This window comes from Pectinophora gossypiella, chromosome 17 (assembly GCF_024362695.1).
Source record: "Pectinophora gossypiella chromosome 17, ilPecGoss1.1, whole genome shotgun sequence".
Lineage (NCBI taxonomy): Eukaryota > Metazoa > Arthropoda > Insecta > Lepidoptera > Gelechiidae > Pectinophora > Pectinophora gossypiella.
The window spans coordinates 15197034-15213512 of record NC_065420.1 but is presented as its reverse complement, the minus strand read 5'-3'; the positions used below and the strand labels follow the sequence as shown (position 1 = coordinate 15213512).

At 41.2% G+C, this 16479-nt stretch overlaps 2 protein-coding genes and 1 long non-coding RNA gene across 3 annotated transcripts; 2 read left to right on the top strand and 1 right to left on the bottom strand.

Moving 5' to 3' along the window:
- Positions 1–718: 718 nt before the first annotated feature.
- Positions 719–6783, bottom strand: LOC126374578 (guanine nucleotide-binding protein subunit beta-5). The gene is made up of 6 exons (XM_050021269.1): positions 6691–6783; positions 6361–6578; positions 2213–2349; positions 1796–1914; positions 1007–1679; positions 719–924 (listed from the first exon to the last, which is right to left on the bottom strand). The coding sequence occupies exons 2-6, from the start codon at positions 6494–6496 to the stop codon at positions 913–915; spliced, it is 1077 nt and encodes a 358-aa protein (XP_049877226.1). The 5' UTR covers positions 6497–6578; positions 6691–6783; the 3' UTR covers positions 719–912.
- Positions 6784–11256: 4473 nt separating this feature from the next.
- On the top strand, positions 11257–11972 carry LOC126374588 (uncharacterized). The gene is made up of 2 exons (XR_007567467.1): positions 11257–11448; positions 11826–11972. It is a non-coding gene; the product is annotated as an uncharacterized LOC126374588 (long non-coding RNA).
- A 1230-nt stretch (positions 11973–13202) lies between these two features.
- On the top strand, positions 13203–15013 carry LOC126374135 (pachytene checkpoint protein 2 homolog). Its single transcript, XM_050020588.1, has 2 exons — positions 13203–14164; positions 14256–15013. Exons 1-2 carry the CDS (start codon positions 13439–13441, stop codon positions 14799–14801), a joined length of 1272 nt encoding a protein of 423 aa, XP_049876545.1. The 5' UTR covers positions 13203–13438; the 3' UTR covers positions 14802–15013.
- Positions 15014–16479: the final 1466 nt, after the last annotated feature.

The window sequence follows — 16479 nt, the reverse complement described above, 5'->3', positions numbered from 1 at the left end:
AAAATGTATGAAAAATACAGTTTTTTAAAATCGAATAAAACCGAATATATTGACCCTACAGCTTTGGTGCCATAGTAATAAATGCTCATACGGATAAGATCTAACGGAATATAGCAAAATTATTTTATGGCCGGCACTTTGACTTCTGGGCCGAAATCCGATGATCTCCTTTAAGTTTTTTAAGAGTTCATACGACACTACGACAGAAAATAAATTGGGCATAAGTAGGCATACATTATATTTAAATGGTCTTTGTTGGAAATCCTTACTTTTAATACAAATATATGCGATAAAAAATATTTTCCCTTGAAATGGGAATTTTTCGGGTTTTTTCCCTCAGAATTGGGAAAATTCCCAAAACGCGGGAATTTTCCGGGTAAGAACCCAACACTACTCCCAGAGTAGTCTATTTTCAAAGCCGTATAGGACTCTTGTCCTCCGCCTCTATATAATAGTGCTGGCAGTTACTAACAACTAACTAGAACTAAACTACTAAAAATAAACATGAAATATTATATACATATCACTATAATTTATCATTATACTTTGCTTGAGGTTCAAAACGGAAAAATACAAGAGGGGATCGTAGTTTATTTATTTCACAACACAAAACCTCAGAAAAGCAACCTGTCATGGACCAGCGTGGTAATAGTTGTCGTGAGTTTTAAAAAATAGTATGGTTCCCTGCTCTGCGTCAGGAGATAAATGAAACAAAATATTCAACATTAAAATTTATTGATAAATACTATACACAAGTGGGCGTCGCCTGCACTCTCCGCATAACGGATTCAACACAACTAACTTAAACTAAGGTTACACTATATTAGGTACGGGTTCTTTGGAATACTACGTCATAATTACCGTTCATAACTAATATTGGAATAGCGGCGACGTCGTCGTGCTGCGGCCGCACTACGCCCAGATCTGAAACAAGAAGCGGCGCGTGAGTGTCGTGTGGCCGGGCGGGGGCGGGGGCGGGGGCGGGGGGCGGGCGGGGGGCACGCACCCGGATGGTGGCGTCCCAGGAGGCCGTGGACAGCGCCGTGCCGTCGGGCGCCAGCTGCACGCGCTGCACGCGGTGCTCGTGGCCGCACAGCACGCACACGCGCGCGGCCCGCAGCGCGTCCCAGGCGCACGCCGTGTAGTCGGAGTAGCCGGCGAACAGCAGGCGGCCGCTCACCGACCACTCCACCGAGTTGACGCCGAACAGGATGCTCTCCTTGGTGTAGCGCGCCACCTCGCGGTCGGCGCGCAGGTCGAACAGGCGGCAGCACGAGTCGTCGGAGCCCGAGGCCAGCGAGTCCCCGGAGGGGTGGAAGCGCACGGCGGTCACGTCCGAGTCGTGCGTGTCGAAAGCCTGCACGGCCTGGCCGGTGCGCATGTCCCACACGAGCAGCTGGCGGTCGCAGGCGCCGGACACGAAGGTGTCGCCCATGTCGCAGGGCGCCAGGTCCACGCACATCACGTCGGCCGCGTGCGCCTGAAAGCTCTGCAGCAGCTGGCCTGATTCGATGTCCCACAGAGCGCAGGTGCCGTCGCCGGACCCCGTCAGGATCTGCCGGTCCGAGTTGGGGAACAGGCAGCACGAGATGTACGACGTGTGCGTAGCCACGGTGCGCTTGCGCGCCGCCGGCTCCTCCTCGCCCAGCGGGAACACCGTCAGCTTGTTGTCCAGGCCCCTACACACGGAACGATATCAGATATTAAAGTTGGTTTTCCAAAGATTAAATAAAAAATACTTTAACAACCAATTGCCGGAATCATTATGGTTCTCCAATTATTAATAGCAACTGACCCAGCGGCGACCATGTTCCCGGAGGGCGCGTAGGCGCAGGCCATCACCCACGTGCTGGGCATGGGGATTGTCAGCTCCTTGGTGGCCGTAAACGCGTCCCAGATGATCAGCTTGCCGTCCTGCAACACACAGCGCGGTCATGTAACAGGCATAGCTCATGTACGCGTATACACACATGTTCATAATTATATGTATAACAAACATCAACCCAAGTAATGTTGTGTTTCCATTGCTGGTTATGTTAGGAAGCATAACTCCAGAAGTCTTCTGAGACATTCACTGATTATGTTGCCACCCTGTCCATTCAAGGTTCTTGCTAAACAAGCCCCATTGACCTCTGCAAGCCTACGTGAATCCTACGTGGTGTCTGTGCTTCTAGGATTGTATGGGATGCAGTATTCTCTGTAGTGTCCTCACCTGCGAGGAGGACACGATGTGCCGCTTGTCGGGAGCCCAGTCCGAGCACAGCACCTTGGACTGGTGCCCCTTCAGCACGCGCCGCAGCTTCAGGTTGGGGAAGTTCACTGGTTCCAGCCGCTCCGCTACACATGACACTGCCAATAACATGGTATAAACTTAGATTTGGTATTTTATCAAAATATTATTTATTTATTCAATCTCGAATTTTTTTATTAAATCCTCTTTACAAATAATGTTATTTTTGTATCATTGACAGCTGTAACATCACATAACAAATACTTTATTGCATACAGGAAGTTACGGAACCAACCTGAAATTCCCACAAAACCATGGTTTTTCCGTTATCGCTCGGCGGACAAACAAACCACATCGGTTATATGCCGGCTCCGTATCGGCCACGCGTGCACCCCACTAAATTTATTTAAACTGAAGATACGAAATTCTCCCATGTGTGACTGCGGAACTGAAGAAGGCTCCACAGACCTATCTCTTTGTATGATATCCTGCCATCGAAAATTCCCAGACCCATAAATATGAAATCCCTGCTTTTATACACTAACACGCCTTTCATTAGACTATTTTGTAAATACACTTCTCATCAAAAAAATCGAAACACTTCCGTTTTCATTGTTTCTGTCCGAATTTAACACAAAAAAGAATTCATACGATGAAAAAAAATACATAAATGTATTGCTGGCAGTTTGGCCATTACAGTAATAAGCGAAAATTCTAAATTCAAAATTAGAATTTCATTTGTTTATCTTATAAACGAAATGAATCACTGTTTTGAGACAAATGTGTGTTTAGGGTTGGAGTACATTTAGCGTTTAAAAACTAAAAATTGGCGCCTATCCTTAAACTTTTTGTTTTTTATTTCAATACTGTGACTTTGGGACGTCTGAAAAAAGGTTTTTTTTCTAAAACGTATGGATACTTCGCCCACAGAAGCCGCCCAAGTTGTGGCATTGCTGGATTCTGGCCTTAGTCAGCGTGTTGTGGCTGCAAGACTGCATCTAAGCCTGTCATCTGTTCATAGAGTCTATAAACGTTATCGGGAGACTGGTTTGTTCACGCGCCGTTCAGGATCTGGCAGGAATCGGGTCACTTCTGAGCGAGATGATCGATTTATTGTAACAACTTCTTTAAGAAATCGACGCCTTAACGCTTTTCAACTGCAGCAGCGGCTTCGTGTTGTACGAAGGGTGGCTGTAAGTGACTCTACAATTAGAAGAAGGTTGAAGGATCGTGGACTGGTACCGCATAAGCCAGCAAATGGGCCGAAATTAACTGCAGACCATCGAAGAGCGCGCCTTAACTTTGCACGTGAGCACCTAAATTGGTCATACCTACAGTGGAGCAAAGTTCTCTTTTCTGATGAGTGTAAAATTATGCTGTATGGTAACGACGGAAGGAACAAGGTCTACAGAAGAGACGGAGAACGCTATGCACAATGCTGCATTGAAGAAAAGGTCAGCTATGGTGGCGGTTCGTGGACGGTTTGGGGAGGAATCAGCGCCGACGGTAAGACAGAGCTTGCTTTCGTGTCTGGGCCACGTCTGCCTGCACTAAACTGTCATCGGTACGTCGAAGAGTGTCTCGAGCCTCATGTGATGCCCTATGCACATTTTATTGGCAACGGCTTCATATTCATTCCACGACAATGCTAGGGCTCACACCGCGGGCGTCGTACGAGATTATCTTAACGAAGTCGATATCTCTATTATGGAATGGCCAGCAAGAAGCCCGGACATGAATCCCATTGAACATCTGTGGGATGAATTAAAGAGACGAATTCGAGCAAGAGATCCTGCCCCAGAAACACTTAGCCAGCTGCAAGATGCAATCCAAGAGGAATGGGAAAATATACCACAGCATGTGATCGTGACTCTCATCCGATCGATGAAGAACCGTATGGAAGCAGTAATTAGAGCTCAGGGAGGGAATACAAGTTATTAAATAAACGTTTTTTAGCTTTTTTTTTCATTTACGTGTGTTGTTTTATCCATTTCCTTTATACTCCATACGGAATAAAAATGACTCATTTAACAAAATACGAAACCTATGAAAAATTCATTTAAATTTAGAACATTAACATTAAGATTTGATAAGCTCATATTACTCACTATTAAACGACATTTTACATTTATTCCTAAATGTACACATTTTTCTGATAATCCTGACAAAACGTAAACTTGCAAGGTGTTTCGATTTTTTTGATGAGAAGTGTATATAAAAAAAAAAAAAAAAAATACTGTTATTAAGTGTGCATTTGTGACGTTTTGTTTTGTCTGTCTGTGTGCTTAATATCGTGTTCTCCTATTTCAGGTAATACAATACTTATCCCTGGAATTGACTTTGGATAAATTTATCAGACATTCTCTATGGACAAGTGGCTTTTCTATACTTGACCTAAGTTCTAATAGTGACCTTAAGGAAAAGACAGAGGTAGCTTTTGCTGTTATTATGTATTTGTAGTACTGTCATTGTTGTGTTTTGAAAGTTATGTGCGTTGGTTAATGTACAATAAAGTATATTCAATTTGATTTTTGAATCATTTGTATTGATTAGATTAGACAAATAAATACTTGGGATCTACCACAGGGACCTACAGCAATCTTGAGCTGTAATATTTTTTGAATGTGTTTCAAACACATGTGCCATAGTACTCAGGTATATGCATGAATGATTATACCTATGTATGAATACATGTTTGAATCTACTCTCTTAGGATATCTTGTATCTTGTTTTATCAAAATGGGTTTAGAATTTTCAAGTTATGGTCAAGAAAGTGTTAAAGATGAAGACCTAATTCTGATATTATAAGGAATCACGTGTTTCAACCATATTAACAGAAGCTTAGAGGTCATTTCATAGTATACACAAGTATCATTAATACTTAATTCAAAATTCTAAACCCATTTTGATAAAACAAGATACAAGATATCCTAAGAGAGTAGATTCAAACAGTGGTCTAATGGTTTAAGCATAAATTAATAAAAATGGGTAATGGTCAAGGGTGTGTGGGATGTAGATTATAAACAAATTATAAGACCTGTAAATATTCCAGTATTTTCAGTGTTTTGATAATGTATGTACCTGACAACTGACGTAATAATCTTTTCAGTGTTACCTAGAGTTTAAAATAAGCAAAATGTTTTGTTGAATACAATGTTAGGATCTCAGACTAACAAAAAGTTACACACACTATCACAAACCCTCATTTAACAAACATACACACATCCTAACAAACATATGCACTACATGCATTGTATCATAATCCACACATTTTTATATTAGGTATAACACTTTATTAACACTGTTAAATTAATTTGTTTGATTATTGTTTATATTTAAGCTTTTTATGTTATGTTATTTTTGGGGCACAGCTGAAAATCAGCATTGTGGTACTACCTCAATCTTTTTAGAGATAAGGTTTTATTATTATGTTCACTCCTACTGTGTACCTATACCTACTTATATCTAACAAAAAATGTATTCTATTGTAGCTGTCATAAGTAACTATGATGGAGCATTAGCAGGGTTTGCAAGTAAAGAAGGTTGCTGGTGTGCCAACTGCAGAATTTATTTTTCTTATTTTTTATTAGACAGATTTTGAAGTTGGTGCAAATTTTTTTGGGACACAAATGACTTTTTTTTTTATAATTAGGTGAGCTGTTTACACATCCTATTATCCATTATTTTCGAAATACCCTGTACTATGTATCTATAAGTCACTGTAAAAGCACTTAAATAAATAAATACACTCAGAAAATGTATTCGATTGATACAGTGAAACCCACAAAAATAATTCTTTTATTATCCAACTGTCATTCTGTGGGAAAATAATCTTTCATGGGCAATTACATCCTTTTAGCTACTAACAAAACAATATATTGTAAAGTAATAAAAAACAGAGAGGATGTGAGTCCACAATGACAAAAGTTAGCACTTTTCCCATAGAACATCACAAATATTTCATTGTTTTATGGAGATTACAAACTGGATCAAACTGAAACATTCAATTTCCTAGTACTTATCTGCTATTAATAACCAGTAATTATATAGCAATGTACGCCAATAGGACATAATACAGTTTCAAGTAATTGGTAACTGTGTTAATTGTGAGACTAGGTGGTGGCACTTACGCGTGACGTCGTTAAGTTTCTGGCGTTCTTCCTCGAGCCGCTGCTTAAGTGCTTCGGCCTCGCGCAGCAGTGCCTCCAGCGTGTCCTCGGGGGCACTGCCTGCGCTCGTGGTGCTGCCCGCGGTCTCGGCAGCCATACCGCCGCCGCGCTCTGTCGCTATACCCAGCCCCGCTAGCGCTGCTGCATCCTGCTACGCACCTTCTCGTTGTCGGTCGCACCTACACCATCACGACACTTGTTACTTTTGTAGGCGATTGTTGTTTTATTTGTAGACTAATTTTGTCTGCAACTTGTTACAATGAACGAAATAATATTGAAATCGATAATCACAGAGGGGTGGGACGTGAGAGAAACTCAGCACCAGTCAGCGGCGGAATACTTTCTAATCTGTGGTCTGTGGCAAACAGTGTTGCCAACTTTATTTTCACCAGCCCACCAAATGCGGCCGTGCAAACCACCAGAAACCACTAAAACTGAGCGGTCTCTCAAACCACCAGAATTTCACTAGATAAAATACATACATAAACTCACGCCTATTTCCCACCGGGGTAAGCAGAGACTATAGAATCACTAGACAACCCAAAGCCGAATCAGTGCAATCAGATCGTGGGATGTTTTTTCCCCCTCTTTAGCGCCGCGTCGTAGGTAAAGACGTGCTAGAGACAGGGTAAATTATTCAATTATTATTAATAATGATTCCTTAATAATATACCGCATAATTTGCACTTAGCAACTGGACCACCAGTGCTTTCGACTATTTGCAACCAATCCCTTAAAACTGGGTCACGTAACCAACAATCACGAAACTTTTGGGTGTACTGTGGCTTAGGCATCTTGATCTTACTCAATATGAAACTTATTGTATGTATTACTAATAAATAAACTTTATGTTGGTTCTTTCGCTCAAGTAACTCATAAACCATTTTCGGTTGTGTTAGTGGTTAAATTCGTCACTTACCGCTAACTGGAAGGACTCTAATCCACTAAAAAATCCACTAGCCACTAAAACTAATATTTTTTCGCCGAACCACATGTCTAAACCACCAGATCTAGTGGAAAATCCACTAAGTTGGCAACACTGGTGGCAAAATATCAAAAAATATCCACAGACTTTTTTTTTTGTTTTCCCCGAAGGGTAAGGCAAAGGGAACTATACCCATACAGCCATGTCTTACGTATTTTTTTTCTTGATTAATGAAATGATGAAAGACGTGTTTCTGGTTGAGCGTCGATGCGCGTCGGTCGTGAGATTCCGTTATTTCAATTTTATTAGCAATTATCTTTTCTTTTTGTCAAGAATCACTTTCATATTGTAGTTAGTTTAATATTTGGTGTTGGGTTAGTGTTGTGTACATCCTATCTGTATTTTTTATTAATATTTTATAATTATAATTTTGTGTTCGGCGTCCCGCCACTATGGCGGACATGCCGCCACCCGATGATCCGGGTGGTGGGTACCATGGATCTTTTGCAATCCTGGATACTCAGGGGAACTCACAGGGTATGATCTCGGACTGTAAGTCTAATAGGAGGAAAAAATGTAAGGGTAAATGTTCTAGACATCATAATGAATCATCGGACCGCCGTTCAACAAATCGTTCTCGATCTACCTCCCGCTCTCGCTCGCTAATTGAAATGGACGCTAATATTTCTGACCGATTGTCATCCGGATCTTTGAATTCCCTTGCAAACCACTCTATTGCTGACACTCCAATCCCGGCGGGACAACAAGTACTCCCAGACTCCCGTTTAATGGACTCCCAGGATTTCCCTCCCCTCCCAGCTAGCAAACCGACCTTGTTGAATTCAACTCCACACCCAGCGTTGATCCAATCTCAAGTCTCAACACAACCCGGCTCCCAACCATCCCAATCCCAGGATTTCCTCCTTTCCCAAATAGGTCGTTCCAAATATGGGAACAATGATCGTGGCCCTTTCGTCGTGCATGTGTCTCTCGAGAATCCAGTTCCCTGAACTCGGGTGAGACTCTCCACCCTGTAACGTTTGGACATTTCCTTTATAAAAGAATAAGAGAATTTCCAAACATTATCGAAGGCTCGGTCAAAAGAGTTGGTAGAAACCAAATGGCACTGGCATTCCACTCTGCATTTGATGCAAATTCTTTTATTGAGTCTCCTACCCTAATCGCCAATAAACTCAGAGCATATATCCCATCTTTCAACATCACCCGCATGGGCCTTGTACGAGGAGTCCCAAAAGATTTACCAGATGAGGAAATTATCCAACTTATTAAAGTCCCCGAAGGTTGTGGTCCTCCTATCAAAATGAGACGACTTAATTTTCAAAAAACTCACCAGATGGCTCCTTTTCTTGGTGTGAGTCAGAATCAGTACTTATTACTTTTGATGGCCAGTACCTCCCACGTAACATTTTTCTCTGTTTCAACTCCTTACCTGTTGAATTATATACATACCCTACAGTGCAATGCTACAAATGCTGCAGATTTGGCCACACTAAATCTAAGTGCAGGTTAAATCCCCGATGCCTTAAGTGTGGACGAGATGGTCACACAGGAGACAGTTGCAGTGCCCAGGATATAACCTGCCTAAATTCAAAGGTTATGTTCTTCAAAAGTTCGCACATCTAGTTCTTAAAAGCCATTTTAAATGTCAAAAAAAAACTGAAATTGATTTAACTTAGTAATTAACGTAGATATGGCAAAACAAAAATCGTTAAAGCGCTGTACTCTAAGACCAAGTCAAAGACTTTGTATAGAATAGACGGAGCGTATTTAAGACGAAAGAAAAACATAGGTTTTGTCTTTCGCACTCATGTGAGCCGTCATAAGTTAAAAAGAGATAAATATACTATTGTCGTAACGTCTTTTGTACTCGCGTGGCGGGTTTGTTATAGAAACATACCTATAGTATATGTTTTTGTATCAGGACTACTAGTGCCGTTCCATGTCTTTATCGACATTATTATCGGCTAAATATTTCATGTTAGTCCAAGATCTAAACAATTATACATTACAAATTGAATGATTAATTAAATACAGAAATAACGACCTAGTATCCATACCTGGGTGGGTAAAACCACAAGTAAATTAGTTAAAACGGCATCTATTTTTTCCCTGATAGAAAGATATCTATGAAGAACCGTACGTTGCGGTGACAGATTCAGAACCACTTATTCAACGTAATTATCATGGACAAACTTGTTAAAGGTCAATTTTACATTTTTGAATCTATGTCATTTTGCAAGGTATTATGGCCGAGGAGATCAGGACGGTCCATCTAGTCCAAATATACTATAGTATCATTTTAATACGACATTACGGCCACCCTTTGGTTGCTATAAATCACATACCTACCCTTTTGTAAAAAATTAAATACACGTTTTTCATTGACTTGACCGGAAATCGAATCGGCTCTCGATACAAGAAGTAGACGACCTTCTAGTATATTTCGGGGATTATCTCAATGCGATTAAAGAATAAAAGCAAATACTTCTTTATAATATTTTTATTCAATATAGTTAGAATACAATGACCACGATGCACTTAACAATTCCGATTTTTGGTGGTAAAAAAATTTTTCCTCATGTTCACTTACTTTAGAAGTGTATAGTGTCGGCTCTGGTCGTCATAACTTTACCAGCAAGAATGGCACATATTAACGTGGAGCACACAAATACACAAGAATTACATGTTTACGCACAGGTACTTACAAAAATAGTTATTCATACTAATTATTTTGTGCAATAGAGAATATTTGTATTGTATTGAATTATTTTTTCCATGCTAATGTAGAATACAAAAACGAAATAGCTGCAAATTCATCTACAAACTTATAACTAAACTTAAACTCACCCTATGTGAGGTATGTGAGTGAATATTGTTGGTACTGCATCTCTATGTAATATTTTTGTTTGGTATCCTGCTCGATAGAAAGCAAGATACATCGAAATGTAATTAGCACAGGCTTAAAATAAGGAGAAGGCGTCCTTCAGAAGAGAGAATCATCTCGTTTCATGGTCTGAATCCAATTGTTTCTTAATTTCTGGTTTCGTAAATTAGGATATTTAGAAAATCTGGAAAATACAATATATTTATGTAATCTTCATACAAATCGGAAACAGGTCGAAAAATAAATTAAACGTGAATAGAATAACACAACATGTAGATGTTACATTAAAACATAATATTATGTTATCGACATCAAAGGACAACACTACTTATAATACTTTGGGTACATGATCTGTCAAAGCTGATTAACGTAAAATGTGAAATCAATTATTTGTACAAATGTGACGGCTTTGCTGAAAATATGCGTCTATTTTAACTTTTTATATAAAAAATCTGTGAAATAGTTATTCATTATGAACCATGGCTTGCGTAGCTATTGGTTGTGAGAGTAGAATGGGTGTTATAATGGAGAACGATCAAATAATGTCTTACCATGGGTAAGTTATCGACCACATAATACATTAAAGCACATAATAACGGGTTCTTACCGCGGGTTCATATCCCCATTTAAACGCGGTAAGAACCCGTTATTATGTGCTTTAATGATGATAATAACCACATAATACATGTTTGTGTGCAAGAAATACATTACCTGGTCTGGTTTTTGTAAAGTTTATTGAGCCCTAAACACGATGCAGACGCATATTTTCAGCAAAGCCGTCACATTTGTACAAATAATTGATTTCACATTTTACGTTAATCAGCTTTGACAGATCATGTACCCAAAGTATTATAAGTAGTGTTGTTCTTTCATGTCGATAACATAATATTATGTTTTAATGTAACATCTACATGTTGTGTTATTCTATTCTCGTTTAATTTATTTTTCGACCTGTTTCCGATTTGTATGAAGATTACATAAATATATTGTATTTTCCAGATTTTCTAAATATCCTAATTTACGAAACCTGAAATTAAGAAACAATTGGATTCAGACCATGAAACGAGATGATTCTCTCTTCTGAAGGACGCCTTCTCCTTATTTAAGCCTGTGCTAATTACATTTCGATGTATCTTGCTTTCTATCGAGCAGGATACCAAACAAAAATATTACATAGAGATGCAGTACCAACAATATTCACTCACATATCTCACATAAGGTGAGTTTAAGTTTAGTTATAAGTTTGTAGATGAATTTGCAGCTATTTTTGTATTCTACATTAGCATTGAAGAAATAGGTAAAAATATGTTTATATTTGGTTGTATAAATTAAATATAAGGAGCGGGAAAATAAAACGCGTCGTTCCTTTTACTCCATTTTGTTTCTATATTATTTTTTACATCCCGTTTCCGCTAGATGGCGTTTGTCTCTGACAAGCATGGAAAAATACAATACAAATATTCTCTATTGCACAAAATAATTAGTATGAATAACTATTTTTGTAAGTACCTGTGATTATTCCTTCTACGTGCAATGTGTAAACATGTAATTCTTGTATATTTGTATGCTCCACGTTAATATGTGCCATTCTTGCAGGTAAAGTTATGACGACCAGAGCCGACACTATACACTTCTAAAGAAAGTGAACATGAGGAAAAATTTTTTTACCACCAAAAATCGGAATTTTTAAGTGCTTCGTGGTCATTGTATTCTAACTATATTGAATAAAAATATTATAAAGAAGTATTTGCTTTTATTCTTTAATCGCGTTGAGATATACTAGAAGGTCGTCTACTTGTATCGAGAGCCGATTCGATTTCCGGTCAAGTCAATGAAAAACGTGTATTTAATTTTTATAAAAGGGTAGGTATGTGATTTATAGCAACCAAAGGGTGGCCGCAATGTCGTATTAAAATGATACTATAGTATATATGGACTAGATGGACCGTCCTCGGCCATAACACCTTGCGAAATGACATAGATTCAAAAATGATAAATTGACCTTTAACAAGTTTGTCCATGATAATTACGTTGAATAAGTGGTGCTGAATCTGTCACCGCAACGTACGGTTCTTCATAGGTATCTTTCTATCAGGGAACAAATAGGTATCGTTTTAACTAATTTACTTGTGGTTCTCCCCACTCAGGTATGGATACTAGGTCGTTATTTCTGTATTTAATTAATCATTCAATTTGTAATGTATAATTGTTTAGATCTTGGACTAACATGAAATATTTAGCCGATAATAATGTCGATAAAGACATGGAACGGCACTAGTGGTCCTGATAAAAAACATATACAATAGGTACGTTTCTATAACAAACCCGCCACGCGAGTACAAAAGACGTTACGACGATAGTATATTTATCTCTTTTTAACTTATGATGGCTCACATTGTGCGAAAGACAAAACCTATGTTTTTCTTTCGTCTAAAATAAGCTCCGTCTATTCTCTACAAGGTCTTTGGCTGTACTGTAAAATTTAAAAAATTACATTTATGACCTTAAAGAACTAGATGTGCGAGTTGTTCAAAAGAATCACACAGCGGCTTTTTGGCGGGAGGCGGGAACGGGACAGTTGCTTTCTTCATTGAATAATCTAAATAATTAATACGAAGTGGTGTTTTGTGGTTAATGATCGCATTAAGTTAGTCGGAAGACATTCGCGAGTGTTATTATATTGGAGTATTCAATAAACAAAGTGTATCTGCCTATTTTCGCTTCGTGTCAGGAAGCCGCTTCATAACTCAAAAGTTTATGCGGACTTTTGAGTTAATTCGTTTGGGGTTCGGAGTAGGAGTCTACTCCGAGGGTGGGGGCTTAGGTTTCATCATCATCACCTTTCATCATTTCATTAATCATCAAGAAAAAAAATACGTCAGACATGGCTGTATGGGCATAGTTCCCTTTGCCTTACCCTTCGGGGAAAACCAAACCAAAAAAAAAAAAAAAAAAAGAATCACACAGCACATGACATGGTCTGTAGGCGAAGTGAGTATTTTGCAAAATTATAATTTATTTAGAAAATCTTTCTGGGAAATCCAGCCATCATGAATTCCCGCAAAATAACTGTTTTGGTTTCAGAACGTTACTGTCATTTTGGGATTTTTGACAATCTTCCTTATTTCCGTTATTTTGAATAATTAATTTGTTTTGAAACGTCTGTGGACTTTGCTGTTGTTGTATTTCTTAAATTGAATAAAATAGCCATGAACGTTCTTCACGTAGAAGTTCTACAGAAACGAGAAAGCCGGGCGAGTACAGAGTATGTGGAGCGATTAGTGCGGTCATACTTATCGAACTTTGCGACTTTGTCGCCGGGCGCGGTGCTGCACGGAGACGAGTTGGACGCTAGCGCGGCAGGCGCTGACGGTGAGGTGTGGCAGCACGCCGCTAGCGTGGCGCTGTGCGACGCCGAACACGAAGCGGGGGACGAGCTGCGCGCAGCCGATGTAGAGCTGCGCGTGTGCGTGGTGGGCGCCGGCGCAGGCGGCGCACGGGACGCACTGGGCGGCAGCGGAGACGATGAGCCGGCAGCCGTCGACGTGTGGGCGCTGCCGGCCGCCGACCTGCATGGCGTATGGGAGAGCCTCGTGTTCGAGGATTCGTTGAAGGCGGATGCGCTGCGGTTTGTGGAGACCGCGTTCGAGTTCGAAGCTCGCGGCGTGGACGCACGCCAGGTGGCGTGGAGTCGTGTGGTGCTGCTGCACGGGCCGCCCGGCACCGGCAAGACGTCGCTGTGCCGCGCGCTCGCGCACAAGCTGGCCGTGCGCCTGGCGCCGCGCTTCCCGCGCGCCCGCCTGCTCGAGATCAATGCGCACGGACTGTTTTCCAAATGGTTCTCGGAAAGCGGCAAGATAGTCGCGCGTCTATTCGACCGCATCCAGGAAATTTTAGAAGATCCACGAATGCTTGTCTGTGTTCTGGTGGATGAGGTGAGTCATCATGTTAATAATACTTCATTCTTGGTCATACAATAGTAGGTATACAATGAAACATATTCAATGATCGGTGATGTGTTTGAAGGTGGAGTCGCTGGCGGCGGCGCGGCGTGCGGCGGCGGCGGGCCTGGAGCCGTCGGACTCGATCCGCGCCGTCAACGCCGTGCTGGGCGCGCTGGACCGCCTGCGGCGCGCGCCCAACGCGCTGGTGCTGGCCACGTCCAACGTGACGGCCGCCATCGACTGCGCCTTCCTGGACCGCGCCGACCTGGCCCGCCGCGTGGGCCCGCCGGGCGCCCGCGCCGCGTACGCCGTGCTGCGCGGCGCGCTGGGCGAGCTGATGGCGCGCGGCGTGGTGGCGCCGCGGGAGCCGCTGTTCGCGGAGCGCGTGCTGGCGGCGGCGGGCTACGCCGAGGGCCGCGGCGCGCGCGCCTCGCTGCGCCTGTGGGCGCTGGCGCGCGACGCGGCGGCCGCGGCCGTGTCGGGCCGCGCGCTGCGCCGCCTGCCCTTCCTGGCGCGGGCGCTGCACGCGCGGGGCGCGCCGCCGCCGCTGCCGGACTTCGTGGAGGCGCTGGGCGAGGCGCTGCGCCAGTACCTGCGCGACCGCGCCGACCTGGCCGTCGACCACTGACTGCCGGGCCGCGCCCTCGTCTTCGCTGTGATATCGTTAGATAATAAGATAAACCTGACTCTGATTTTGCACTCGCCGTGCTGTGTGCGAGAACCTGTGATTACTTGGATAAGAATCTATATGTGTAAATGTATTAAGTGCTCTTAAGTAATGTTATTGTAAGTTTATTCACGACGACATGTTTTTATTTATTATATCCCTTATTAGAACAATGTTTTTAATGTTATTTTCTGCTCACGAGTTTATTATAGAGAAATGCGAGTCGGCCACCGAGGGTTCTGCGACCAGAAAAAAGATAAGATCACCACAATCTCTGGGTTCTATAACGGAACTAAAGTCATTTTGGATGATTTAAAAAGGGGATTCTCTTAAAATGCATAAATGGTTTTGTCATCATTTTAATTATCATAATCCTTTTCGCATAACGTTTTTAAGCATAATAGTACTTTCCCATAATAACATCTAAGAATACTGGTTTGTTAGGTATAACTTATTTTTGGACTAATATTTGTTGGTATAAAGGGCATTGAACATTTCACTATGGAGGCTGGCATAGCCTGGTGGCGCCACCTAGCGGATTTTTTAAAACTGCGGCGCACGATGAAACCTGTGCATATCAATAGGGGGCACTTTTCTGCACAAAAAAGCTTTAATGAACCTATGCTCTAAAGCGTCACGTTTTCAAGATATTTAGCTTGAAAGTTCCGAAAAGTGTTGTATGAACAAATCGATTTTACTTTTATATGCAATTAGAATATAGTGACTAAGTGATTATGCATGGAATATTAGTGTTTAATATACCACATATTTACTTTATTGAAAAATAAATAAATAGAAAATAGATAAAATAAATATCTATAACTTACTTTTATGTGTAACTTAAAAGAAATCCAGAAACGAGTCGTGAGATGTACAGCTCTTGATTATTCTCGTGGTAATCACGCTCAAAGTTATTTGCTATGACTGTCTAACAATTTCACACTTTTTGAGTTTTTATGTTTATTGAATGAAAGGCAGCTTAAATGTCTAATCACAGTGAAAGCAGGTGGGGTGTGAAAATTCGCTTTTAGGACTAGGTACTTTACAGCAGTGTATGGAACATACCTAGTTTATACAAATTCGTACCTATTAGGATAATGAATATCAGTCTTCTTGAATAATCAATATTCTTCTTCATTAGATATAATAACTTGATCTAAAAAGGCAGCAGGGGGTTGAATGGGGATTTCTTGGTGCCGAGCCCATCCCATATAACAAACTATGCACATGACATGAGCACAGCACCCGAGTGTCCGTTTTCCAACTATACAGCTGCAATAGTGACCGACAAGTTTATTTCTGTTTTCCAAACTATTATTTAGCAAGATATATACAAAATAAATTCTGTTGCTCTGGTGCCTCGAGCGTATTTTAGCTCTTGTCAGCCAAGGATCACAAACTACTATGTTGTATTGATTTAAATTATAGTCAACTTCAAAATCTTCATACACTTCAATGAAAAACGTTCCGTTTTCTTTTAGGTGTTCGCCATAGTAGCTTCTTGCCTGCGTCACTTGATACGGTCCCAGAGACATTATCAACAGATCCTCATATGATAAGATGGGAAACTGTTGAAAGCCTTCACTTGAGTTTATAGCTTGGAAAGCGGCTCTGCGTTGATTTAAATTGTTTTGTATTA